General features: G+C 41.7%; 4 protein-coding genes across 4 annotated transcripts; 2 read left to right on the top strand and 2 right to left on the bottom strand.

The window, feature by feature from the left end:
• Positions 1-2,051: 2,051 nt before the first annotated feature.
• On the bottom strand, positions 2,052-3,510 carry LOC135672277 (peroxidase 18-like). Its single transcript, XM_065180738.1, has 4 exons — positions 3,252-3,510; positions 2,982-3,161; positions 2,691-2,856; positions 2,052-2,617 (listed from the first exon to the last, which is right to left on the bottom strand). Exons 1-4 carry the CDS (start codon positions 3,483-3,485, stop codon positions 2,202-2,204), a joined length of 996 nt encoding a protein of 331 aa, XP_065036810.1. The 5' UTR covers positions 3,486-3,510; the 3' UTR covers positions 2,052-2,201.
• A 2,656-nt stretch (positions 3,511-6,166) lies between these two features.
• LOC103980295 (zinc finger CCCH domain-containing protein 18) lies at positions 6,167-10,854 on the bottom strand. Its single transcript, XM_009396651.3, has 4 exons — positions 10,650-10,854; positions 9,050-9,367; positions 7,765-7,825; positions 6,167-7,534 (listed from the first exon to the last, which is right to left on the bottom strand). The coding sequence occupies exons 1-4, from the start codon at positions 10,782-10,784 to the stop codon at positions 6,522-6,524; spliced, it is 1,527 nt and encodes a 508-aa protein (XP_009394926.2). The 5' UTR covers positions 10,785-10,854; the 3' UTR covers positions 6,167-6,521.
• A 1,072-nt stretch (positions 10,855-11,926) lies between these two features.
• Positions 11,927-16,354, top strand: LOC135640993 (probable folate-biopterin transporter 2). Its single transcript, XM_065155925.1, has 5 exons — positions 11,927-12,961; positions 14,419-14,678; positions 14,888-14,983; positions 15,074-15,244; positions 15,321-16,354. Exons 1-5 carry the CDS (start codon positions 12,535-12,537, stop codon positions 15,924-15,926), a joined length of 1,560 nt encoding a protein of 519 aa, XP_065011997.1. The 5' UTR covers positions 11,927-12,534; the 3' UTR covers positions 15,927-16,354.
• Positions 16,355-18,165: 1,811 nt separating this feature from the next.
• Positions 18,166-21,792, top strand: LOC135640987 (hydroxycinnamoyltransferase-like). The gene is made up of 3 exons (XM_065155913.1): positions 18,166-18,297; positions 18,588-19,026; positions 20,649-21,792. Exons 2-3 carry the CDS (start codon positions 18,616-18,618, stop codon positions 21,561-21,563), a joined length of 1,326 nt encoding a protein of 441 aa, XP_065011985.1. The 5' UTR covers positions 18,166-18,297; positions 18,588-18,615; the 3' UTR covers positions 21,564-21,792.
• The last annotated feature ends 3,693 nt before the right edge of the window (positions 21,793-25,485 follow it).

The raw sequence follows: 25,485 nt of genomic DNA, 5'->3' as shown, positions 1-25,485 counted from the left end.
GCTGCCGCTGCTGCTGTTGCCTTCACCATAGGAATCAGAAAAAGGAAATATGATTCCCAAACGATCCACAATATATTTTGTTACATATATGATTGTTGCAATGATTCTTCAAGCAAATGAATTGAAGATGGTGCTTTACTTTTATGCGTTTATGTTATGAATCGAAGATGATTACTTGAGTTCGTAGCCTCGCATGCAGGAGATGGATTAAAAGTAGGGAAACGGAGAGCTTGCTTTCAAGCTTTCTCGCTTTGCGCCCCACTTACAAACTTTGTACCCTTTTGCGCACTTTACTTAATGCGTTGGAGGAAAAAAAGGACGAGTAGTGTTTGCATCGCTGTAGGTGAAGACAATTGGCTCACGCTTGTTGCGTTGCATTCGATGATGATTGATGTGGTTTGGATGAGGAGATGATTTAGCTGAAAGGAGAAAAAGAGTTCAAATACACATCATAAAAGAGGTCTACTTAGTTTTCAATCATCACTTTGGACAACATCATTAAGAGCGAAACTGATAGGAAACTTTATTTGCACATGCAAATCTTTGGGGGCTGTTTGGATGCGGAACAGATGGAAGGCATGCCATCTCACTCCTCTGTGGTTGCTGCCTTATATCTCGTGAACGTGGCCAATGAATGAAAGGGGCAGGAGAATGAATCAGTTTATTATTATCTATTTTAATTTAAATATTTTGATCACTGGCTTACGCTTCATATGCATCATGCTAGTATGTTAGATCTTGACAAATATGTCAAATTCTTGAGTAGAGAATATTATAAGAGTCTGATAAGTATACTACTATCAACTTCAGTTTAAATATTTTAATGTCATTTCTTGGATTATTGGCTCGGATAGTAAATTTTGGACATTGTGAAGTTGAACTCTTCTTCGGCGTATATCTCCTGCAGAGTCTGAATAAGATGATGGTCGAAGCTCTATCTTGCATTCACTTTGTTACAACTTGGATCAAACAGGCACAGTAATATATATATATATATATATATATATATATATATATATATATATATATAGGGTGATAAAAGACTAAATCGGGGGATCAGGAAATCCAAATACTTCAAACTTATATGCATGGATTAGATATAATATATGCCATCCCAATTTTTAGTCTTTAACCATGTCGGAGCATTCTTTACGCCTCTTTCGATCTTTATCTCACATATGAATATTTTTCTAAGACAGTACCGATTGTCAATTACTTGGAGATCTTTATCAACAAAGTAGGTGGCTCAGACTTGTTAGTTAGTTCTTTGATGAACAGAGAGTTCTGATTCATTTTTTCTCTTTATGATCAATCAACTTGTGGATTATTGCAGATTCATTCTGCCTTGATGTATGCAGTTCTACCGAAACATAATTCAAATGCTTCAGGATAATGTCAGTCTTATAAGGTGAGATCAGGACAAACCATCATATGTACATGAATTACAACATTATTTATGTTGCAGAGTTGGTTCTTCTATATACCTTTTGATGCCTAAAGGAATCGATCGAAGGTGGATCATCCATGTGCCATGGCACAGACGATGCAGGGGACTGGAGCTTGTGGAGATCTTTGATGCTTGAGAACTCGCCTACCAGAACAAATCCAAGTTCTCACTGTCCTCGAAAGAGCTGTATGAAGAGGATTATGCATCTCGAATAGAGGCTGAGAGAAGTGCATATCTACCGACGAGCATGATGGATTTCTTATCTCAACATTTCACATCCATGTTTCCACTGGGAATCTGAAGTGCTTGCTGAATTGTATACGCATGATATCAATCTCTTCAACGTTTTTTTCTGCAACCTGGCATTAATCGTTGCAGCTTCAGTCCCAATATGTCTAAGATCGAGGAAGTAGGAAAGGAAAAGCTTCTGCATGTGTCACATATTTATGAGGAATAGATTTCTTTCATGATGCAGAGCTCGATGCCATTTCTCTGCTCAACTCTGCCTGCAGGTTGGATTCAATTTTGTGTCCCGTTAGAGCAATCGACTCTCTTTCTCCTTAAGAAATGTGTTTGTTCTTTTCCAGTAAGAAAGAGTTGCAAGTGATCACACAACTTATTTTAGCCACAGTATTATACCGAGTAGAGCCCTTGTGGTAGACTTGATCACATGAACTCCACGCAGTGACATTTATACAAACAGTGTGAGGGAAAGATTGAAAGAACACAACAACGCATCAACAGCGATCTATGGTTAGCCGGTAGCGCTGGCGCACAAGAATCGAATCGCACCTTCGTTGCCTGTCTTGACTCCAATGGTGGAGAGCTTCACGAACGACTTAGCCCAGCTCGCGAAGAAGGCGTCCTGGCTTCGAGACAAGGCTTCCACCGTGCTCTTTGTTCTGGCATCCGCGACAAGGACGGAGTCGGATTGAAGCAGGCCCTTCTTGGCCAAGAGATTCCCGTAGTATTGGTTGTCGAACAAGGAAGGAGTCACTGGATCGTTGCTGGTGGTGACCGAATCGCTTGCGCCGGCGGGGCATTTCCTGGCGAGCTGCATCGCGTAGTTCCTCTCCAGTGAAGCGTCGGCGGGCACCATGGTCCCGTCCGAGAGCTGGTTGAACCGATCGCTGAACGCGGTGCAGTGAGCCGAGCCGATGGTATGAGCACCTTGGAAGATGATTCGATGAGTGCAGTCGTGTCACCAGGTCTCGAGAGGGAAGGGCTTGCTATGGGGGATTACCTGAGAGGATGACGAGGTCGTCCATGGACAATCCTTTTGAGGAGAAGCGCTGCGCCAGCTGGTCGACGGTGAAGGTGGTATCCACCATGTTTGGCCTCACACTTGCTGCCGAGGACACCGCTCCGTCCCTCCTTCCCAGCGGAACCACTACGGATGGTCCTCCTGTCTATCACATTCCAACAATTTGGCCTCAAGCCATCAATCGCCGAGCAGCAAGAACATGTAATTGTCGGTATGATGGATCGTCGGAGATTTAGCTGTAAGATTTGGAGCAGCTGCAACTTAGCTTACCAGTTCCACAGCATCCCTTGCAGCGAGAACCAGGATGTCAGCACAGGACACAGTTCCAGGGCACCAGAACTCGAGCAGCCTCTTGGCCGACTCCACCACGTAGAATCCACCGAGCGACTTGTTCGCCGGATCGCTCCTCTCCGTCCCATTCCCCTCCACCAACACGGAGCCATCGCAGCCCTGCACCCAGATGCAGCTCTCGTCAGATGTCACATAGCCCTCGCAGGCAGCTCCGTTCTACGACAGCGTGGCGGTGACGTCGGTTAGGACCTGGACGATGCAGTCATGGAAGAGGAGGCGGAGGAGTTTAGCGGGGATGGTGGAGTCGATCTCGTAAGCGGATCGAACGGTGTTCTTCACTAGCAACTCCACATCCGGGCAGGAGGAGGAGTAGAAGCCCGAGGAGAGCTGTGATGCAACAGGCGGCGAGAGGAACGGCAGGAGAAGGAGGGTGAAGGTGGAAACAAGGATGAACGGGGGCAGTCTCACGAGTTTAGGATCCATCAAGGAGGCTTAGCAACTCAGCATTGCTTGGTCGGGTGTATTTATTGTGAAGCGAGAAAGGAGGGAGGACGAGAGCAGTGTCGGAACAGACTGCATTTAGTTGCGTGCAGCAGTGACAGTTAGGAGAAGAGAAAGGGAAGAATGCATGCATGCATGCACGCACTGCGGTGTGCGCTCGAGATCAAAGCCAAAGAATCTGAATGACTTCACGAGGTTGACTCACCATTACATTACTTGCTGCAAGCAGTGCGAAGGTGTCAAAGTCACGGTTGGCTGCAGGCCAATTCCGGACCTAATTTTGAGGCATTAAAAAGGAGGAGTACCCTTAGCCTATTATTGGCAATAATAACAAAGGTTTTGATCATCCTTTTCTTCTTTTTCTGGACTTGTGTGTTTTGCCAATGGTTACAACGATGAGCTGAAGTGAGGTTTCCTGGGCTTTGATCTTCGACTAACTTATAATTATTGCAGGAGGAGAGTCATATATTTCGAGTGAATCAGTTTGATTTAAGAGATTGGCTATATTCAATTCAATTGGCTTCCTCCTTTGGGGTTACACAGTGAAAGAAGAGCTGTAACATGGCATGTAGCTCAACGCCGACATGATTTACGTTTGCGGTATACGATGGATCACATTGTAGGCCACCGTGGTACTTTAAGTAGATCTACTAGGAATGGGTGGAAGTTAGCAACAGTTGGCAATACGAATTGCTTTTATCTTCTGACATATGAGTACATCACCTTCCGACCAAATAATTGACCCACCGGTTTGACATCCATCTATCTAACCACGGTAAAAGCCACGTCGCGGCATTTGGTCTTGTTGTGTTGCGTAGAGTCATGCATGTTCTACAGTAGAGGTCGAAAAGGAAGTAAATAAAGATTGTGGATGAAAGAGATGGTTTGGTCGACGAATGATGCGTCAATTGCGTCCTATAAAGATGGATGGATGGATGGGTTCCCTCATTGATGAGCCACTCTATCAGTTATGCGATGCATTTATGAGGGAATTAAGAAGCAAACTCCACCCACATTTGCTTGCCTAATTAAAATGATACTCCCATGATCGCTCTGTGATGATTGATACATCTGAACTGTGTCTGTCTGCTTCGGGGCCGCACGCCACTTGATGAGCTCGGCAGTAAGTTGATTAGAGGAAGACAGCGTGATAGAAGAAGGTCATCACCATAATCTACGATCGTAGTGATTAATGATAGCATGTTACCATGAGATTTGATTATTAAGCTATGGAGCTCTTTTACGTGGATCACTGCATTTCGGTAATAATTTCTTAATCGGGTAAGTCTGGTGAGATTAAATATTTGAATGCAAAAAAAAAAAAAGTGTTTTAAAAAAACTCTTCTTTTCTTTCATTTCAAAATTATTATAAATATTAAAAAAAAATTATAATGATTTTGATATAAATAAAAAAAAATAAGATGGAATTATCGGCCCCGTTCGAGACAAATTAGATATAATTTTGCTTGTTCGATAAAAGATAAGACGGAATTCCATCTACTTTCGACAACAACAGCCATATTATTTTTGGGTAATTATACACATACATTTGCATTGAATTGCCTGTAAATTGTAACAGTGTTGCAACCATAAGATAGGATTTCACAGTAGCTTTTAGTGAGAAAAATGTAATTTTTATGATGATAATTTTGGACATGCAGACACAAATCACAGACCATCTATTTCTATTTCATGTAATGCAACACACTATGTACATAGACTGCTTAGATATGGAGACATATCTAATTCAACAATGTTCTTGATGAAAGAAAAATGTGAATGAAAGATCCCACCAAATTGAATTTGATCTATGCATCTAAAAACTAACGAGAATTCTTCATCTCTCTCGATATCTCTCTTAATTCGACAAACTCCCCGTCAAGACAAGGGACCAAATGAAGAGAGCTGCTGTGGCCGAACCGGTGATGATGCTGACACGCACGGAGGAGGACCACCCGACGTCGACGATGAACCAGCAGGAACAGCAGAATACACAACGGAGAGAACAGTAGTGAGCAACAAGCTCTGGAATGGTTATGAAGACCAGTGGCTCACTCGCTAGAAAGCCCGGTATAACACAGGTAAACGCAGTACAGTGAAACAGTTGATGGTCGCGTTTACCAGCAAGACGGAGTGGGAATCCTCAGATTTCTCGTACTAAAGCACCATCTCAACCAATATTCTTTATAACCAAGTAAGTCACAGTGTCCCAACTATTATTTATGGGTTGGCGACAACATTACTAGTACTAAAAGCAAAGGCATTTTAGCGCCGTTATTGGCCATACTGTTTGGATGCCAACTTTGAACGTTGCATTACTTACCATGCAATATTGTGTGGCAATCGATGGCCTGTAGGAAAAGTCTTGAAAGACAAGTGCAGAACCATCTTTGGTGTCACATAGGAAAAGTTAAAAGCTGGTAACAGCATACATGCACAGTTGCTCGATTACATATTGTATATTTGATAGGTTTCATATTCACAATTGATAAGCCTCATATTGATAAGTTTCATATTCGCATATTTGATAAGTTTCGTATTGATACATTTCATATTCGAATCCACATGAAACATTTAATATAATAAATAAGGATATTTAAATTTAAAACTTATTAGTTATCATTTGTAGCAATTAATCTGAGTTTTTTGAACAATAACGCTAGTTAGATAATCAAAAGTTCATTAATGACCTCATAAGAATCATATCAACTACAGACTCCAAGAAAAATTTCTCTTCTCTGAACTTACAAACTGCTAAAAACATTCTCAAAATGTAAAATTTCCAGCACATTCATGTTCCCTACTTGCACATAAGAAGAGAGTTTGGCTTGGAATAACCTCCATACATATAGGCCCATACTACCCTACATTGATAAAAGTCCACATGCAGCTTGAAGCTTTTCACCAATCAACCTCCCTTCAATACGATTTCCAAATAAACAGTCATTTATGCTTGAAACATGGCAGCAGCATCCTCCGGTGGCATAGAGAGAGAAAATTTTATCTGGTGACGAAACATCAGAATTTAAGCCACTTCTTCTCTTTCTCCTTGTTGACAACAGCATTGGAGGCTGCAGCATGAGCAGCCTCAACATCTGCCAGAGCTTTCCTTGTTTCATTAAGTTTTCTCATGGCTGCTTCATATATTGCCTTGTCCTTGCGGTTGCGGTTTACCATCTCTGCGAGCTTCTCAATTTTGTTCCTCAGTTCTTTCACCTCCTCATCATATGCCACCAATGACCGCCTATCCTCCCTCCTGGCAGAGGCTTCACCATTACCTGTTCCCTTTTTACTTCTATTGCTGGATACATATGCAACATCTTGCCCAGCGAGTTGGTTGTTTATGAAGTTGAAAACATCCGGGGCCTTCTCTTCTTCAGCTTTAGCAGCCCGAGCAGCATCTGCATACCTCTTTTCACGCTTCCTCTTACCACCCCTGCTGCGCTTCTTGCCACGACCTACACTGTTTTCGTCATTCTCATTGGCTACAGCATGATCAAGAGATAGCTTTGGTGGAAGAACCTTCACCAGAACTGGATCAAGTATTCCCTGGCCTGAGGCACCCAATCCCATTCCTTCACGATAACCCATGCTGGCCATCATTTTCGAAGCAATACCTCGGGTGTGATGCTCCCACTTCGCAAACACAGTGGTCTCTGTTTGAACACCTTTCTGTAATGTTGTAGCCTCCAAAAACCCTAGGCCTTGGTGGCCAATTCCACTGTCAGTATCCTCCTCTTCTTCACTGGATTCAGATCCATCTGAGCTAAAGTCATCATCATTCTCCTCGCCATCACTCATTTCAGCATACTCTGATATGGAGAGAGCATCACTCGAAAGCTTCACAGAGCTGCCATCATCTTGGAAAACAACTTGACCCACCATGAGTTCATCATCCCATGACTCGAGCTCAGCTTTCCGCCATATGCTGGAATAGTTGCCAGCGGCTGCCCAAATACTGGACCCTACCAAGGACTGCTTCCATACAGTGGGAATGTAATTCTTCAATGATGAGATAGGAACAATGAGTCCTGTCAATCATTTATATTAGAATTTCAGGCCATATTTGCACCTTACATAAGTACATAAGCAAGAAGCATGAAAAGTCATAGCCCATTCAGCCAAATATTTAGAGATGACAGTCATACAAGTTCATCGCATAATGTTTTCCGATAAGTAACACACTATTGACAACCCAAAATTAGAAAGAAAAGGGACAAAGTAGGTTCTATATCTAATAGATGAGCCTAAAACAACATACCATGTGATAAGCGGCAGTTATTACCAAATCGACATCTTTGCTGTAGGAAGAACTTGCACATCTGCACTTGGGTGGGACTTATATTAGTAAACTGCTAGTGACCAGGAAGGAGTCTGTGTCTTCCATGCAACATATATGTACGAGAAGTGAAACACTGCAGAGATGGGTAGCAATCAAAGTTAAGCAAGGCAAACATTACATGATAATTACAATGAAGGCTTCTAGTGGACATGATGCCACCAATGTTATTGCAAGTGAGTCAACAGGAGACCCAAGTTATTTGTCACACACAGAGTTGTTGGGGAAGTTCAAGATCCATGGGAAGATTTTGCCACCAGTTGATCCACCTCTTGAATGGATCAAGTGATTGATTCCAAATAATTTTTTGACTACAGCTTCTTGTTGAAATTTCCGGTTGGCCAGGCAAGCAGGTCGACAGCGGGGAGGGGGGTGGCAGAGGAAGAAAGCGAACATAGCCACTCACAGAGGAGCAGACATGACAGCACAGATGTCTACAGATTAAATCCAAGAATTGCACATAAACATGCTATCTAATTCCAAAAAAGGATTACCTTACGACAGGTTAATGTTTATTCACTCATGCCGGAAGCTCATTTACAGGTTGACCATTGTGAATAAGCATAAGAATAAGCGTAACAATTTACAACTTCCTACCTGAGTGTCTTGTGCTTAGAGACACATCCTAACGTCTTGTTCAAATGTATTGTGCTCAGCCTCAGAGGCATGTCCTATGTAATTATTGACAAATAGAAAATCACTTGCTAATTCCAAAGATGTGCTAGTCTACCATATTGGAATAAGACCAAAAATAACCCAGTCCACTGTGGAAGTAATTACCTAATTGAGGTGATGGAGCCAAATGAATACTACTGAAAATTGCTGGAACTGACTGTCCACGTTGGGAAGGATGAGGACCATCATCCAACGTAAGTAACCAATATACAGAACCAGAGAGCTTCAAATCCTACTAGTTCAGCAGCTCACAAAAAAGTTTATTACAAATCAACATTAAGGTGATTATCCCCAACAAGTCCTTATTTTGCCTCACACCTGAATTTCCATTAAGGACATTCTTGATAGATAATTTAGTGTGCCATAAGAGGGTCATAAATTTGCTACCATTTAGACAATTCTCTTGAGCTGAACTGAGTAGGATGACGAAGCAGAGTTCATCAAGAAAGCAGTCAGATAGCCAAACTAATCAATCATAAAGGAAAAAAAGACGCCCCCATGCAAAGAGGAGAGCAGTGGAATTTGTACACACCGTCATGCCTTCAGATGTAGGGGTCAGGAATGAAATTCTTGCAGAAGTAGGACTCCCCAGTTCAACTATCTGACCATTGTACCAGCGTCCATCTGTGTAACGAAATCTGCACTTCGAACCTACAGAGTAAGTTTCTGATTCCGATAGTTCTGATTTGTCCTGTCTAAGATCCAGAGGCTCCACTTTGACATCCTGACTTATAGACTCAGCTTCTTGTCCTGAAAATATCATATCAGCTTCCCTTAATAACCGTGATCGTTTCAAGTTAAGCAGCCCTTCCTCTGCATCCTTGATTGCCAAGATAAGCTCTTCATGAACCTTAAGGAAGAAAATTGTCAGTGCCATATGCTTAACTTTTAGAGAATTCTCGTTAGCTTTGGGGATACAACAATAGATGAAAACTAGGAATCAAGAATTTAACTGTCTCCATCAAACATCATTCCAATAACTAAGTTAAAGAAAGAGGTCTTTTGACTTTCATTCGGGCCACAGCACAATATGATGATCGGTCCAGGTGCGGGACCTAGCCTAAGTTGTACGATAAATCAAATTCAAGCATTAATCTACCAGGGATCCAAGTACAGAAACATACTTTTTAAGGTATCAAACTTCAAGTTCATCCGAAGTGGTCTATTCATCATGACAAATGAATAATTTCAATCATAGACAGAATGTTGTGTACTGAATAGTTGTCTTTTCCCTTTTTTATTAGGATTTCAGAGTAGGGACAGGTTAGCCCTTAAGCATATAATCAGCTAACTTGCGATGGTACTCAAGACAAACCACATACAACATGATTAGATCACAAACACTTATGAAGAAGGAATTACTTGTAACAAGAGACTCCTAACATTGACTACTTCATCAAATGCCTAAACAGAAGCTACATACATACACACATACATACAATCCTTCTTACTTGCCGTGACACGAGTTGCATAGAAATTGGCAGGTGACGATCCACTTTTGATCAATGGCATGTTAATAGTTTCCATGTCTATTTAGGTTATCAGAAACCTAAGCCACAAGACAAACGATCGTTGGTATATAACCTGGGAAGGACAACTACAGCAGTTGGAAAACCAGTTGATTACTCATTCCTGATCCGTTTTGAGGTACGAATTGCATTTCCATGGAATTCATTAGGTTATGGGCAAATAGGGCTTTGGTGGTGGTGGTGGTTACCGATTTGAGGAAAAAGGACAACTGCAACTACAGAAGTCTTTATTTAAATGACAAGTTCGATTTTTTGACATGATCTGAAAAAGTAAGACAAGCTACCCATCAGGAAGATTAGTTTTCAAGGCAAAATACAGGATATTTTGTGTTTGATACGATTTCACATCAGTTAGCAAACATATTTCGACCAAATAATCATTCAAAAAGGTTTTTTTTTTTTTTTGGGGAAGAGTTCTCAGGTTAAAGCACCTTCCACACTCAAACCCTACTACATTATCGGTTTCTAAGAAGGGAGAAATCGGACTAAAAATGTCAAACCGCTACGACGAGAAACCTAATTCGACGTAAAGGTAAGAAACTGGAGCTTAGTGCATGCAAGAGAGGAAGGAAGGGAAGCGGGACTCCAGGTTCAGGCGCGTACCGAGAGAAGCTCGAGATTAGAAGGGTCGGCAGCTAGGGCTTCGTCGACGGCCGCCAGGGACTCCTTCTGCTCCGCTACCTGCTGCTCCAACTGCCGCTCGATGGACGCCTCGTCGTCGCCGTCTTCTCCCGCCATGGACGGGAAGCGAGGAAAGCCACGGAGACGAGGGTTTCGGAGACGGAGCGAACCGACCGGGTTGAAGAGGCGGTCGAACGCGAGAAGCTCTAAATTACGATATCTCGAGATCGTGGCCGTCGGATCTATATTTGCTGGTCCAGATGCGATCAGTCTCCCTTGATGGCCGGATCACTGATGCATTCGTCTACAATACATAATCCTGTAAACAAACCGACGTACCCGCTGAGTTACCTGACGAGTTATTTGATGGTTGGACTTCATGAAGTTTACGTGGCCCCACCTTCTCCACCAATCTTGAGGCAGTGGATCCGTTTGTTGCCCGTATTTGGAGTATTTATTTTGTTTTCTTGCCTATATTTTATAATTGGTGCATGAAGTTTAGGTAATGAAAGTATGGTTACTCGATTTGATGTTGATTTATAAAAATATTAACATCGAGTAAGATTCTCGACATAATCCGTTTGACGCTTAAGTTAGTAACAAGATTACTCTGACGTGATATAATTTATTTTATGATATACAAAAATTATATTTAATGAATGATTACGTGATATTATAATACATAAAAAATTCATAATAGCATAACCATACTTTTTTCTTTCTCAAAATATTTCTTCTAATAGAAGGTTAAGTAATCTTGATACGAATAAAGCAAAAGCTTGTTGAAAGATATTTACTATTGGTACTAATACATTAAGTTAAATTGTAATGGAAAAATTATATTTAGCAATCATAATCATAAAAATAACATTTATAACAAATATAAAATGTATTCAATCATTTGTAAATTAATGATCATAATATTATATACGAATCCGAGCTAATAAATCGATATAAATCATTTCATAATAACATTTCTTATGCAATATATAAAATCGGCATGCATTGTTTCCATTTCATGATTAACTCCATGTTAGGATTCTTCTAAATAACAGTTAAATAAATTAATTACTTCAACAATTTCGTTGACACAATTCACATTTTTCACATGACCGACAGGTGAAGCGGAAAACACACGAGGGACCAAAAACCCAAGTCGATCGTTGACGAAGGCAATTATTAGCCCACGTAAGCTGGGACCCACATGCAGGCCAAAACCCTAAACTTGGGTGCGAAACTGGGTGTGGGTTGGACGTTGGGCTTCAAGGTGATCGAGCGGGGGGGTTTGGTCGGAGGAATCAGTTTAACCCAACGAGACTTCTTCTTCTCCCCTTCTTCCGGCGATCAACGATTGCCGACCTTAATTGCCTCTTTCTCTTAGAGTTTTCGGCATTTTGGTGGTGGTTCGTCTTAAAAATCGTCTTTTGTTTCCCCTTTCTTCTACATCTCGTATCGTATTTGATCCGAGTACAAGTACCTGTCTCGCGGCATCGGAGCTACTGGTGCCATTCTTGATCCAAAAGTCCTTTCTTTTTGTCTTATCTGTGCGTTCTCGGCCCTTTTTGGAGAGCAACAAGGCAACCTTTCTCAGCATTCCACGTGAAATCTAGGACAAGCTTCAATTTCTCAGCAGATATCGCTGTTGAGTGAAGAAATCCGGTTCCTTTTTCGCCCAATGATGCTTCCGGTGGCCTCTGGATCTTAACGTTCCCTAGTTTTATCTTAATTTCATGGTTTGTGTAAGTTCAGATCTCAACAATGAGCCCCATTTTAGTGAGAAAGAACCATGAAATACCCGAGTTTTAGGCGTTGAATGGTAGTTTTCTGAGGAAATCTCGACAGAAGAGGAGGTGATATCGGTTCGCAGATGGTGGCTCCACTGTCTTCACAGGTTTCCGAGGATACGGAGGTCATGGAAGAGAATATTGAGCTAGCTGGAGCTCAGATGAAGCGGAAGGAAGCTCCCGAGGAAGGATCCCGGGATTCCGGTGAAGGATATCGGTTTTCGGATTGGTCTCCCTTGCGATGGTTCAGAATGCTGTCCGAGGAGATGCACTGGAGCTTTGTATTCGGCGTCATCGCAGTGTACGGGATCAGCCAGGGGATGGGCGGCTCCATATCGAGGGTTGCTACGGACTACTACTGGAAGGACGTTCAGATGGTGCATCCTTCGGCGGCGCAAATCTATCAGGGAATCACTTCGATTCCTTGGATCGTCAAGCCTCTCTGGGGTCTTCTTACTGATGTACTCCCCGTGGCTGGGTATAGGAGGCGACCATACTTCATCTTGTCAGGCAAGGAGGCCAATCTCATTCCTTCCTTCTCTTATTTGTTGAGCATATTATTTATTGCAACTGAATTGTTTTGGAAGTGAATTTAACTGTGGGTTGCATCATCACTCTGCATCTTGCCAAGAATCTTGTTTAAGTGACTCATGATTGCGAAGGGTGCCATTAGTTGTCCACCAGTGGAGGATATCTTAGGTTTTCATGTAAGAATTGTGCAGCTGAGAAATAACGGATTTTGATTTTTTCTTTTTTTTTTCTTGTTGTGATGTCTTAAGTTGCACATTTTGGTGGCGCTTCATATCACAAAGCATTTTGACCATATGTTTATGTTTTCAGTAGGATCATCTGCAGGCTTTCTCACTTATCCTCTTTGCATTGGTGGCTCTTGACTTGTAGTCATAGGCTTCTTGATCCTCAAAAATAGCTCAGAAGGTAGTAGGCTTGAGTAATACATAGAGATTGGATATCGGAGAAGTAATATAAGAAATATTAATCTAGATTTGTATTCTATCTAAAGTTAATTTAACTTTTAGCAATCACTTGATCCTAATTAAACATGATCTTGCTATTGTCATTTGTACAAGCAGCTGCTGTGTTCCCTTTAAGACTTTATTATCAGCGACTTTTGTCTTTGAGATGCTATCGGCAAGATAGAAACTTCTGGCTGTAGTCATAAGAAATATCTGATACCCAATTTGCTATTATTTGCCTATACTTAGAAAGGAAGCTATGATTTAAATCTTTTGCCTCTTGCTGCCTAGTCTCACATTAGTGATGTTGGCTGCCACTACTGAGGTGTATTTGGTTGCCCTTAATTGTACCACAGATGTCCAATTACAAGCGACTAACAAAATACACTTGTGGAGATGCTTGTACAAGAGAATGACCTTGCATCTATCATCTAGCCAAATCCTACAAAATCAACTACAGTTATTTTGGTTTCTGGTAGTTTTCCATGCAAGTGTTATAAAGTAAGGCCCTAACTAACAGAATTGCATTTAAATTGCAATGCAGCCCCAGTTTTCAGGCAACCAAATGCAACCTGCAATTGCAACCAAGTTAGGCCGGTTTAATAGTTAAATTGAAAGCATGAGCAACCAAATATGCCCTAAGTAGTTGTATACCGATCATAGTGCTGATTGTTCATTAGATCTTTTATATTAGTTACACAAGTCTTTATTATGATTCTTGATATTACAATGGTATTTTTTTGTTGTTTCTACTTCGCACTCTAACTTTTCCTTTATTCCTTAAGTACCAAATATACAATATTGTCATTATTCTTATGTTCCGAATCTTGAATTCGTGTCTGTATACTTGCTTTGTTTTTCTTGGCATTTTGTTTATTCTGCACCATCTTTATGTATGATCTTATTTGTTGATTCATAATTATGAACTTTTAAGCCATATCTTCTGCAGATGCTGAATCGCGTGAACTGAGAATATCTGTGTGGAAAATGCAGGTCTTTTGGGAATTTTATCAATGCTTACTCTATCTCTGCATAGCAAACTCCATGTCATATTTGCTTTGCTGGCGATGACCATAGGAAGTGCTGGTGTGGCAATAGCAGATGTGACTGTTGATGCCTGTGTTGCACAAAACAGTATAAACCATCCTTCCCTTGCTGCTGATATGCAAAGCTTGTGTGGATTAAGTTCATCTATTGGAAGACTTTTGGGTTTTTCCATCAGTGGCCTACTAGTTCATGCAATTGGTTCTCAGGTTAGCTTCTTAGAATATCCAAGTCAAGCATTTTTTTTTCCATATTAATTCCTTGTCACTCGCTGCCATGATAATAGCAATGGTTGCATCAGAGGATCCAACTTGCATCTTGATCCTGGATAACAAATCTAAAGCTTCACTGTGAAAAACATTTTCTCCCTTCCGAGTTTTACTTTTGACTGATTGTTTCACATTCTTCTATTCTAAAGGGCGTACTTGGCTTGTTAAGCATTCCTTCGGTGCTTGTACTCTCAGTTGGCATAATGCTAAAGGAGATGCACATACCAAACTTTGCTTATGGAGAGGTTAGATTCGATTAATGGAATATGAGAGTAAGTTACAGTCTCAGCTTTGATTGTTTTATTTCATACTCATACAGTATCTTCTTATATCAGGTCTTTCAAAAGTTGCAGCAAGCCATCCGAACAATGCGGACAACTTTACAATGCCCTTCTGTGTGGAGACCTTGTGTATACATGTATATGTCTCTTGCCTTAAGCTTGAATATTGAAGAAGGAATGTTTTATTGGTACACAGATAAAAAATCAGGCCCATCTTTCTCTGAGGTATTTATGCTCCTTTGACCGTAAGAACATCACTGGTTCAACTCTTGTAGCATATGTGATATCCATTTTCATGCAGGAAACAATAGGCTTCATCTTTTCCATTGGCTCTGTGGGTTCTCTTCTTGGAGTGCTACTATATCAAAACATTCTGAAGGACTATCCGTTCCGTGGATTGCTTTTTTGGAGTCAGCTGATTTCTGGTATCGCTGGAATGCTGGACTTAGTTATGGTACTTCGTCTGAACTTGAAGTTTGGGTTACCTGATTATTTCTTTGCTGTGATTGATGAGAGTGTCTCACGAATGGTTGGCCAATTCAAGTGGATGCCACTTCTTGTGTTGAGTTCCAAGCTTTGCCCTCCTGGCATCGAAGGCACCTTCTTTGCCCTGCTTATGTCCATCGATAATGTTGGCTTACTCACATCATCATGGGCTGGTGGTCTACTGCTTCATCTTCTAAAGGTTACACGAACAGAGTTCGGTAATCTTTGGGCTGCCATATTGATTAGGAACATAATGCGAATTGTACCTTTAGTTCTTCTATTTTTAGTACCGAAAAGTGATCAAAATTCCACACTTCTTCCTGCTGACATGCTTGACGCAGATGATAATACTGAAGTTCTTGAAGAAGACGTTGATGATATCGAAGATATTGAGCTGGTTTCACTCGTCAGCAAAACTTGATATCAAAGTGGAAGAAGTTATGCCAAAATCAACGAGCTGTTGTAAGTTTGGATTCACTCGGGTTTCTTCATTTATGGCTTGCTTGAGCCAGTGGTTCCATTAATTTGATTCATAGAAGGTCAAGATGTTTGATGCTTGAGTTGTTTCCATATAGTAAAAACAGATGGGACCTCCAAAACCAAGACAGTTTGCATGTTCAGTATTCATTTCTCTAACTAGAAATTAAGATAAAAAAATGAGTCCTTGTGGGGTCTTTGTTCTTGAAATACATGTTACATCCAATGTGGAATATAATGCATGACCAAGGGATCCGATGCCATTTCATGCAATTCCCTTTTCCTTCTTGGTATCATCCAAGTGCTGGGAAATAGCTGTTGTAAATAGTACTGCCATTTCTTCAATGCGAGTCTGGTTTGTTGAAGACTGCAAGGTTCAAGAATCATTCAGGCTTTGTGCAATGGTGATGATGAACATTGATTGATTGTGTCAAAGCTATTATTTACTGTATTGTTGTGTCAAAGCTATTATTGAGAAGATCAATAGAAACCATATTATCATAAGTCAATAAACTATTATTGAGAATGTATGTATATATTAATAATATGTATGTATATATTGATATGTTGATTAATGTAATGAATATAAATTTTACTTTTGAAAAAAAAATAAAATATACAAGATAATAAAATAGTTCAAATCTCTCTCTTTTCAAGGATGAGAAAACCCTTGCAACATGGTATTAAGAGAGATACAATTCAAACTACATACCATTTAAGACTGTAATAGTTATAATTGGGTGCCAAACAAATAAATTGAAGTGATGGGAAAGAGAATAATTCTTTTGTGATTGTCATATTAAGCAAAATTAATGACACAATAATCCTTTACCATTGTTGTGATTGCTGCTTCTTGAACATAGGTAGGATCCAAGAGATGAGTTTAAGCTGACAAGTGAAATAGGATGCAGCTGTTGGCACATCTTCATCAGTCTAGTGAGAAGGTCAAACAAGGATCCAACATGAAGGCTTCACCCACCACCACCTAAATTTGCGAAGCTTATGTTTCAACACAATCCTTCTTGAATCCTACTGTCCAACCTCTTCATATCTTAGAATAAGACAGCATCCTCCGGTGCTCTACGTAATGTGCAAGCCACTATCATAACTCATGTGGCTGAGGGAAGAAACATCAATGCAATGGAGAAGTGATTTGGATCAACGATGACAACATCATGGCCTCCAGAAGATTGGGAAAGGTCGATTAGCCCCTCCCAACAACCCATCATTAAGGGTAGACTCATTGGTTAAACACGGGCGAATCGCACTGAGACCTGTATCCAACTCAGACACTTGCTTTTGTTCGTGATTTGACTCGTGATCAAAATTTGACTCCCAAGTTGATGTGCTTTATTGGAAAAGATGATTCACCATATATATATATATATATATATATATATATATATATATATATATATATATATATATATATATATATATATATAGTGTATAATGATTTGATGTGATAAAGTAGTCAAAATGATCCCTTTTGAAAAAAAAAATCAACAAAATTCACTCCCAAATCTCATATAAGAAGTAAGATGTTTAAGCTAGTTAATATTTTTAAATAATCTCGATATTATTATTGGTGAATTTAAATTTAACAGGCATAAATACGTAAGCCTTTGATTTTTATACATAGTTTGATTGTTCGTAGACCACCTGAACCCAACAACCAGGAATTGGCTGGATATGTATTGGGCAAATCCGTCGCGTGTGTCCAAACTCAACTCTCTCACCTGTATCTCTGCCCTGTCTCACCAGCTGCCGCCGACATAATTCAATCCGATCACATCAGGTCAGTTGAACTCGACTCCGGTCCGACTCGCGAGTGAGTCGGCCACTTGATGTGTCATGATGACCTCTTCATCGACGTCGGCACTCGCCGGCCCACCGTCAACCACCCACACCTTCATCGTCGGCCAACTCGGCCAATGTTTGGAGAACACCGATGGGACACATACGAACCGTCAGCTTCCGTGGATGTCAATCATCGTGCGACTGGAGTTGGAACTCAACGGGTGGGGCCATCTGGTCACCGTCCCACCAACTCTCTAGTCGCTCTTCCCCCGATCTTACACACGACTTTCGCTACGAAGATCTCGAGGGTCGGCTTCTTGCGCGCCAATCTCTCTTATCGGTACTGGAGTCGTGGTTTGAGTCCGGGAGAATTACCTTCCCCGCACGAAATATCGTTTTTATCCTTATCTTGGTTATATAATGGCCCATCGGATCCCCGCTTCAAGGCAGCTCTCCCACCAGAGCTGTTCCCTTCTCCCCCATCTCTCTTGCCTCTTCTCGCTGCTTCTTGCGAGGTACAGTTTGCCCACTTTTTCTATCGATCTTAGGGAGATTTCGGTTTGATTCTTTGGAAATTCAATCTCTTGTCTTCCTTTTTTTTCATCGTTTTCGATCTTTTTTTTGCTCATTTTCCCCCTTTTTTTTTTACCGAAAAATCGGTTTTTTAGAGTAGCATTGGTCTTTAGGTTTTGTTAAGATCAGACATTTAGGGATTTAACGAGTGGAGAGATCATTCTCTTTTGTCGGTGGGAATCGAACGGCTCTGATATCTCGATCCGGTCAACCACTGTCTTCGATGCTGCAGTTGGTAGCTTGAGGACGGCGGGGGAGCGATGGTGGTGATCAACGTGCGACGGTCGACGATGGTGCGGCCGGCGGAGCCGACGCAGCGGCGGCGTCTGTGGAACTCTAACCTGGATCTGGTGGTGCCGCGGTTCCACACGCCGAGCGTGTACTTCTACCGGCCGGACGGGTCGGCGGGCTTCTTCGACGCGGCGGTGATGCGGCAGTCGCTGGCCCGGGCGCTAGTGCCCTTCTACCCGATGGCCGGGCGGTTGGCCAGGGACGAGGACGGCCGGATCGAGATCGACTGCAATGGCGAGGGGGTGCTCTTCGTGGAGGCCGACACCGACGCGGCGGTGGACGACTTCGGCGACTTCGCGCCCACCATGGAGCTGAAGCAGCTGATCCCCAAGGTGGACTACACCGACGACATCGCCGCGTTCCCGCTTCTGGTACTCCAGGTGGGCTTACCGCTATCCATATACACCTCTCATGATTTACTAATCAATTTATATATGTGTATATATCATGTTAATTGATCTTTATTAGCTGACTTTCAACTTCAATAAAAATAAATAGTTTTCTATAACTCCATTATTCCTAAAAATGTTAAATTCTTAAATTCTTAATTAAATTTTGCTATTACTAATAAAAGTTTTTAGTAGCAAATATATTAATTGTTAGACTACTTAAATAAGTTTTATATCGAATAGAAGGATGTGCAAGTCCTCTCGGAAAGCTGCAAGTTCAAATCCCTTGAAATAGTATATCATTGTATCAAACAGAGGGGTGCGCAAGTTCTCTAGGAAAGTTGTAAGTTCAAAACCCCTGAAATAGAAACAGAGGGGTGTGCAAATCCTCCTAGGACAGCTACAAGTTCAAATCCCCTGAAATAGTATATCATTGTATCAAACAGAATGGTGTGCAAGTCCTCTAGGAAAATTGTAAGTTTAAAACCCCTGAAATAGAAACAGAGGGGTGTGCAAATCCTCTATGAAAGCTATAAGTTCAAATCCCCTGAAATAGTATATCATTGTATCAAACAAAGAGGTGTGCAAGTCCTCTAGGAAAGTTGTAAGTTCAAATATCCTAAAATAGTATATCATGGTATCAAATAGAGGGTGTGCAAGTCGAAAGTTGTAAGTTCAAATCCCCTGAAATAGTATATCATTGTATCAAATAGAGGGGTGTGCAAATCCTTTAGGAAAATTGTAAGTTCAAATCCCTTGAAATAGTATATCATTGTATCAAATAGAGAGGTGTGCAAGTGCTCTAGAAAAGTTGTAAGTTTAAATTCTATCATTATAGATTCAAGATAGTTAGGTAGGATGTCAATTTAGATAGGGTTGGGTTTGAAAATGTCAGAGATGGTGATACCTTTGAGACCTAAGAGACAGAAATATAGAAAGCCATGACTACAAGAAATCTCATGATAAATACTCACACTAATTGAAAAATCTGTATGTCATCGTTGTAGTTGAAGTAGAAATATTTATGCCTCAAGTACATGAATATTTGTTTTTGCTTGTTTGTCGATCAGGTGGAGGCACAAACTTTATAGCATTATCCACTTGCTGACCTTTTTCCATGTATGTTTTACTACTTGGCGATGTTATTTATAGTTAGGCTGTCACCATCCCATCCCCATTCAAGGTTGACAGTCTTGGAATCGATAAAGCATGATCCACATGCAGACCATTTGCCATGTATGTTGACTTTCAGCTGTCAACGTGAATTATGGTAAGGCTGTCATCATGATCCCCATCCAGGGATGGCAATCTTGGAATTGCGGCCATGTTGAATTGCCTACTGCCATCTGTCATGCCCCATAACTTTCCGTATGAATTCTTGTAAGATATGCGAAGAAAAATGAAGGTTCACATCAACAAAGAACCAAAAAAAGAAAAGAAATAATTAAAAAATTAAACAGCGGAAATTATAGAATTATATGTAGTAGAATGATCTAGAACACGTCTCTTCTATTGTTACTACTTTGCCGACATCGTGGTTTTCTTTGCTCTGCTTCATGTCGACGAGGGCCGTGAGTGGAACAGTGTGATGTAGTAGTATGTTACGGATGCAGGTGACGTACTTCAAGTGCGGCGGCGTGTCGCTGGGCGTGGGAATGCAGCACCACGTCGCTGACGGCTTCTCCGGCCTCCACTTCATCAACTCCTGGTCAGACATCGCCCGTGGCGTCGGTGTGCGCGTGCAGCCCTTCATCGACCGCACCCTCCTCCGCGCGCGCGACCCGCCCACCCCATCCTTCCCCCACGTCGAGTACCAGCCTGCCCCTCCCTTAAAGACTGCCCCCTCCACACCGCCGACCTCGCCCCCCTCAGTCAACCCGGCCAAGCTGGGGTCCGTCGCCGTCAGCATCTTCAAGCTCACCCGAGCCCAGCTGAACCTCCTCAAGGCTAAGGCGCCCCCGGGCGGCACCTACAGCACGTACGCCCTCCTCGCCGCCCATGTGTGGCGGTGCGCGTGCGTGGCACGTGACCTCCCGCCCGATCAGCCGACCAAGATGTACATCGCGACCGACGGTCGGCAACGGCTGGTGCCGCCACCCCCCGAGGGCTACTTCGGGAACGTGATATTCACGGCCACGCCGATGGCGGCAGCCGGGGAGGTGGCGGCGGCGGGGGGTGGGCCGGCCCCGACGGCGGGGACGATCCAGGAGTCGCTGACGAGGATGGACGACGCATACGTGCGATCGGCGCTGGACTACCTGGAGATGCAGCCGGACCTGGCGGCGCTGGTGCGGGGCGCGCACACGTTCCGGTGCCCCAACATCGGGCTTACCAGCTGGGTGCGCCTGCCCATCCACGATGCCGACTTCGGGTGGGGGCGGCCGGTGTTCATGGGGCCCGGCGGCATCGCCTACGAGGGCCTCGCCTTCGTGCTGCCCAGCCCCACAGCGGACGGCAGCCTCTCCGTGGCCATCTCCCTGCAGCCCGACCACATGCTCAAGTTCCGGAAGCTCATCTACGACATCTGAACGCCTGCAAACTCAAACGGCGGAAACTTTTTGCTCCGGGTACGTTCGCTATTACATGCTCGATCACCATAATATCTATAATGATGCTTTTGTATGGATTTATCCACACCTGACTCAACTTGGGTGATTTAGTTAATACTTTTTTTTATATAAATATATTAATATCTAATGTTGATGTTTCTTAAAAGTGGATAATGACTTTTAGATGTACAATGATCCTTAGCTCTCATCTGACATGAGATCGATCATCTTAAGGTATTACCCAAGAAATTTGTTCTTCTTTTGCATTCAATATCGATATATTTAAATTCATTGTTTGCTTCTGTCATCCTTTAGATCAGTTTGGAAGTAAGGACATGGAACTTGTTCCATTTCTTACGAAAATAACCTCTCCTTATATAGATAAATTTATGTTATAACAATCATATCGATCCTCTTCAAACCTTACGTAGACTGGAGGTTTGTGGGTCGAGTTCCTATTTCTTTAGTACAGGTGTGATGTATTGTCTATGATTTATGGAGTCTCTTATCGAAATAAATAACTCTTGTAGAACCAGCAGATTCATCCTACCCTAAAGACATTTTGAATTCAATTAAAGCTGTTGAGATTGCCTTGCATCTTTGACCTGATATTAGTGGTTGCCTCCATGATGTGAGTTCTTGTTGGCTGTCGATGTGCAACCTTGAACTTTGGTCAAGTTTATGCTTGCATGGCTCTTCTTTTGCAATCATGATTTGATATCTCTTGAAATCTAATGAACAGAAGAAAGCTTACCTATTGAAACACATCCTCATTCCGTTGAAGCATCTTGAGAAAGCTAAGCAAGAAGACATCTACTGAATGAATACACCCGGCACTAGTGATATCATCTACTCCTGATTGGATAATTTGCTGTCAAATATTACACACAAGGGAGACATGTGAAATTGATCAAGGTATCATCCAGCTGTTTATCCAACAAAAATAGACTAATACAGGTTGCCGCATTCTAAGATGCAATATAGGGTTCATTCCTCATTAAGTGTAAGCTTGGATAGCCCTATTTCAAGCATATTTCTACTGTCAAAGATCTCCATCTCCTGTCACCACAACATGTTTCACATAGAACAGGGATTTCCACATGTATCTATTTGTTTCGTTACAGACCAAATGCAGTCAAATGCTAAGTGGCTGAGAGGGTTCAAAGGATAGAAACCTTTCTCGTCACTGATCCAAGCTACTTGGTCTTGCCATGCAATTTTCCTCTTACCTACCCTGTTTGAGTCATTTCCTACATCTCTCCATATTGCAAGGCTTTGATCCTTTGGTCCCCCATCCATCGAGCACCTCTGACAACTCAGGTTTCAAGGGTTCCATATGCATCTGAAACTCCACTGCATCTTCACCACTCTGCAAGTAACATTAGATCAACATTAAGAATCAACCATCCACAAATCCATGCACAATTTGTGCTTTCGGGAGGATCAAAATGGTACTGCTAAAATAATTTGATTCAAATTCTAGCAGTGTCCAAGTGCTAGGATTGGAAGCTTCAACTACACTGTGGTTCTTCCCTTCGAAGGGAGCAGCTTCGTTTGGAACATGCAGTCTTTCTGGTGGAGCAATGACAGTACAAGGCAATGACTTTTTGTGAATTTGCTTCTTGAGTCTGCAAATGGTTGTCAGATGGATTTTCCAACAAGGTGTTGGCGTCTCTTTTAAAGAAACCTGAAAACAAAAAAAATGAATGTATATAATGTAGCATTCTGTGATAACTTAAAAGATTATACTTAGGGCATTGTGAAATTGAATAAATGACTGCTAAACACAGGAAAGAATAGTACTTGACTTCAGCCCAGAGTCTCAGCTTCTTTTGTTTTGCTTTCTGAAGCCTTTTCTTCTTCACTTCAACTTCCTATGGAGATAAATTAAAAGTTTATAGCCTTTATAATTGACAAAAGATAGGAGTTCATATTTTCTCCTAATTTTAACACCTTGTAATCTCTTAATAATTTATATCAAAAGAGCTGATTGAGTTCTATTGGCTTCTTCCTTGAAACTAAAATCATTAGATCCAATGAAAAAAGGCAGTGAAAAATGAAGACAAAGCTATTGGCAATTTGAACTATCAATTTAGTGTGCCACATAAATATATATATATATATATATATATATATATATATATATATATATATATTTGTATAATGTTGATGGTGGTAGATGTGGATGGGACAAAACACTTGTATAATGTTGTTGATGGCCAGATTCACTGAACTGCCCTTCCTCTCAATTATTTCTCTCAAAAAATGCATCACCTTTCCTTTCAGGTGCCTGTGGAGACCAAACCTGCAACTCTTTTCTTTCTTTCTTGCTCCGGTCATGGAATGATGGAAACTTCGTTCCTTCCCCCACCCTTTTTAACTTATCTCCATGAAATAATATGTTCTTCTTGATCACTGAAACAGACACCAACAAGGAATTTAAGTGGAAGAAAAATGCTTTCACCAACCATGTGAAAAGCCATTGGAGATAGCAGCTTTACATTCCCGTGCTTGTAGCAATCTGACCCATGCATCCTCCGGATTTGTCTGCAAATGACTGCTAACCAACTCCTACAAGGAAAACAATGGTGGCCTTCGGCACGGTGATGATGATGATGGAATGCATCCGAAAGCCACCAACAAACCTGTCCCGGCCTCTCTTAGCAAAGGAAAACCTGTGCCAAAGTTACAACACATAGCTATCAGCAAGTCCCAATTATATATAATAATATAGTAGAGAGCTAGACATTATTTTGAGGAGAACAGAGAGAGAAGAGGGGTTGTCCGCCATTCCTCACTTATGCTTGTCATGGGAAAGGAAAGGACCTATTTCTAGTTACTTGAATCGAGTGCTGTGCGGTGGATCCATTAAAAGATGTTACTCTTTTTGGAGGTCTGCTCTGTGCCAATTGAGGTTATTACTGTCATAAACCAAAACAAATATAGTATAATTAATACTACGATCTTTAGGAGTATTGCAAAAGTATGCAAGTGTTGAGCAACTTTATGTCGTGATTGATGAGTCAGCACGGTTTGGTCCGATTCCGAGTGCGTATAGTTGCCCACATGATTGCTCAAACGGGGTGGTTGGCATCAGGTCAGGTCTAAGCTTTGTCTCTAGATTCAATCCGAGGTAGAGTAGGAGTTGCTCTTCCTCTCTCGCTGGCTTGTTGCTCCTTCCTCGTCAAGTTTCTGTACAAAGGTCGAAGTCGAGAGAAGGATTTTCCGACTTGACCCCTCCGAAGCTTAAGTCAAGCTTAAGTTTGAGTTGTGCTAGGGAGAGTTTGAGTATTTGAAGTTTTATATCTGACGCTGGTCAAGAGGTTGATTTTTATTCCTATGAACGAAGATCGGTTGTACATAGTTTGTTAATGCTTGTCGGTTCCTCGAGCGATCAGCTTGTACCTTTCGTGAGGGTGCCGATCGATCTGCACGGATCCGCATTGTACGACGTTGTCTTGTATGGCTTCAAACAGTATGGGTGCATGCGATCGTCTCATCCGAGTTTGAGATATTACGTTGACATAGTGCACCATGTCATCCTTGAGACTTCACGTTGCCACTTATGTGACTGTTGACTCTCACCACGAGAGTAGAATATACCCTATCTACGAGGTTGTTCTATTCATTCTAAACGAAGCATATACATTCCTGTGTTTCTTCTTCTTCTCTATTCCATATTGTTTCCTGTTATGATCACAATCCTTGTCATACAAGTACTATACCACATGCTCAGGTGTCGTGACACGTCCCATCTCCCATGTAGACGTCGCCAGCCGTAATGCCGACACGAAACGATTGATGTATCTGCGTATCAACATACGGTGATTTCCAACGTTATAATCGTACTCAACATTGCCATGCTTTTAACATTGCAGTATACAACTTCGGATGTGGATTT

Source organism: Musa acuminata, chromosome BXJ1-4, assembly GCF_036884655.1.
Source record: "Musa acuminata AAA Group cultivar baxijiao chromosome BXJ1-4, Cavendish_Baxijiao_AAA, whole genome shotgun sequence".
In the NCBI taxonomy this organism is placed as follows: domain Eukaryota; kingdom Viridiplantae; phylum Streptophyta; class Magnoliopsida; order Zingiberales; family Musaceae; genus Musa; species Musa acuminata.
Note: the sequence above shows the minus strand (reverse complement) of the source record. Positions and strands in the feature narration are given on the sequence as shown.

Excerpts from the sequence above, each read along its gene's own strand:
- LOC135672277 (XM_065180738.1), bottom strand. The coding sequence starts at position 3,485 with ATGGATCCTAAACTCGTGAGACTGCCCCCGTTCATCCTTGTTTCCACC. Across the intron at positions 3,162-3,251 it reads TCCATGACTGCATCGTCCAG|GGCTGCGATGGCTCCGTGTT; the intron begins GTCCTAACCGAC and ends ATCTGGGTGCAG. Across the intron at positions 2,857-2,981 it reads CAAGGGATGCTGTGGAACTG|ACAGGAGGACCATCCGTAGT; the intron begins GTAAGCTAAGTT and ends GGAATGTGATAG.
- LOC103980295 (XM_009396651.3), bottom strand. The coding sequence starts at position 10,784 with ATGGCGGGAGAAGACGGCGACGACGAGGCGTCCATCGAGCGGCAGTTG. Across the intron at positions 9,368-10,649 it reads CTAATCTCGAGCTTCTCTCG|GTTCATGAAGAGCTTATCTT; the intron begins GTACGCGCCTGA and ends TTCTTCCTTAAG. Across the intron at positions 7,535-7,764 it reads TAACTGCCGCTTATCACATG|GACTCATTGTTCCTATCTCA; the intron begins GTATGTTGTTTT and ends AATGATTGACAG.
- LOC135640993 (XM_065155925.1), top strand. The coding sequence starts at position 12,535 with ATGGTGGCTCCACTGTCTTCACAGGTTTCCGAGGATACGGAGGTCATG. Across the intron at positions 12,962-14,418 it reads ACCATACTTCATCTTGTCAG|GTCTTTTGGGAATTTTATCA; the intron begins GCAAGGAGGCCA and ends TGGAAAATGCAG. Across the intron at positions 15,245-15,320 it reads CAGGCCCATCTTTCTCTGAG|GAAACAATAGGCTTCATCTT; the intron begins GTATTTATGCTC and ends ATTTTCATGCAG.
- LOC135640987 (XM_065155913.1), top strand. The coding sequence starts at position 18,616 with ATGGTGGTGATCAACGTGCGACGGTCGACGATGGTGCGGCCGGCGGAG. Across the intron at positions 19,027-20,648 it reads TCCCGCTTCTGGTACTCCAG|GTGACGTACTTCAAGTGCGG; the intron begins GTGGGCTTACCG and ends TTACGGATGCAG.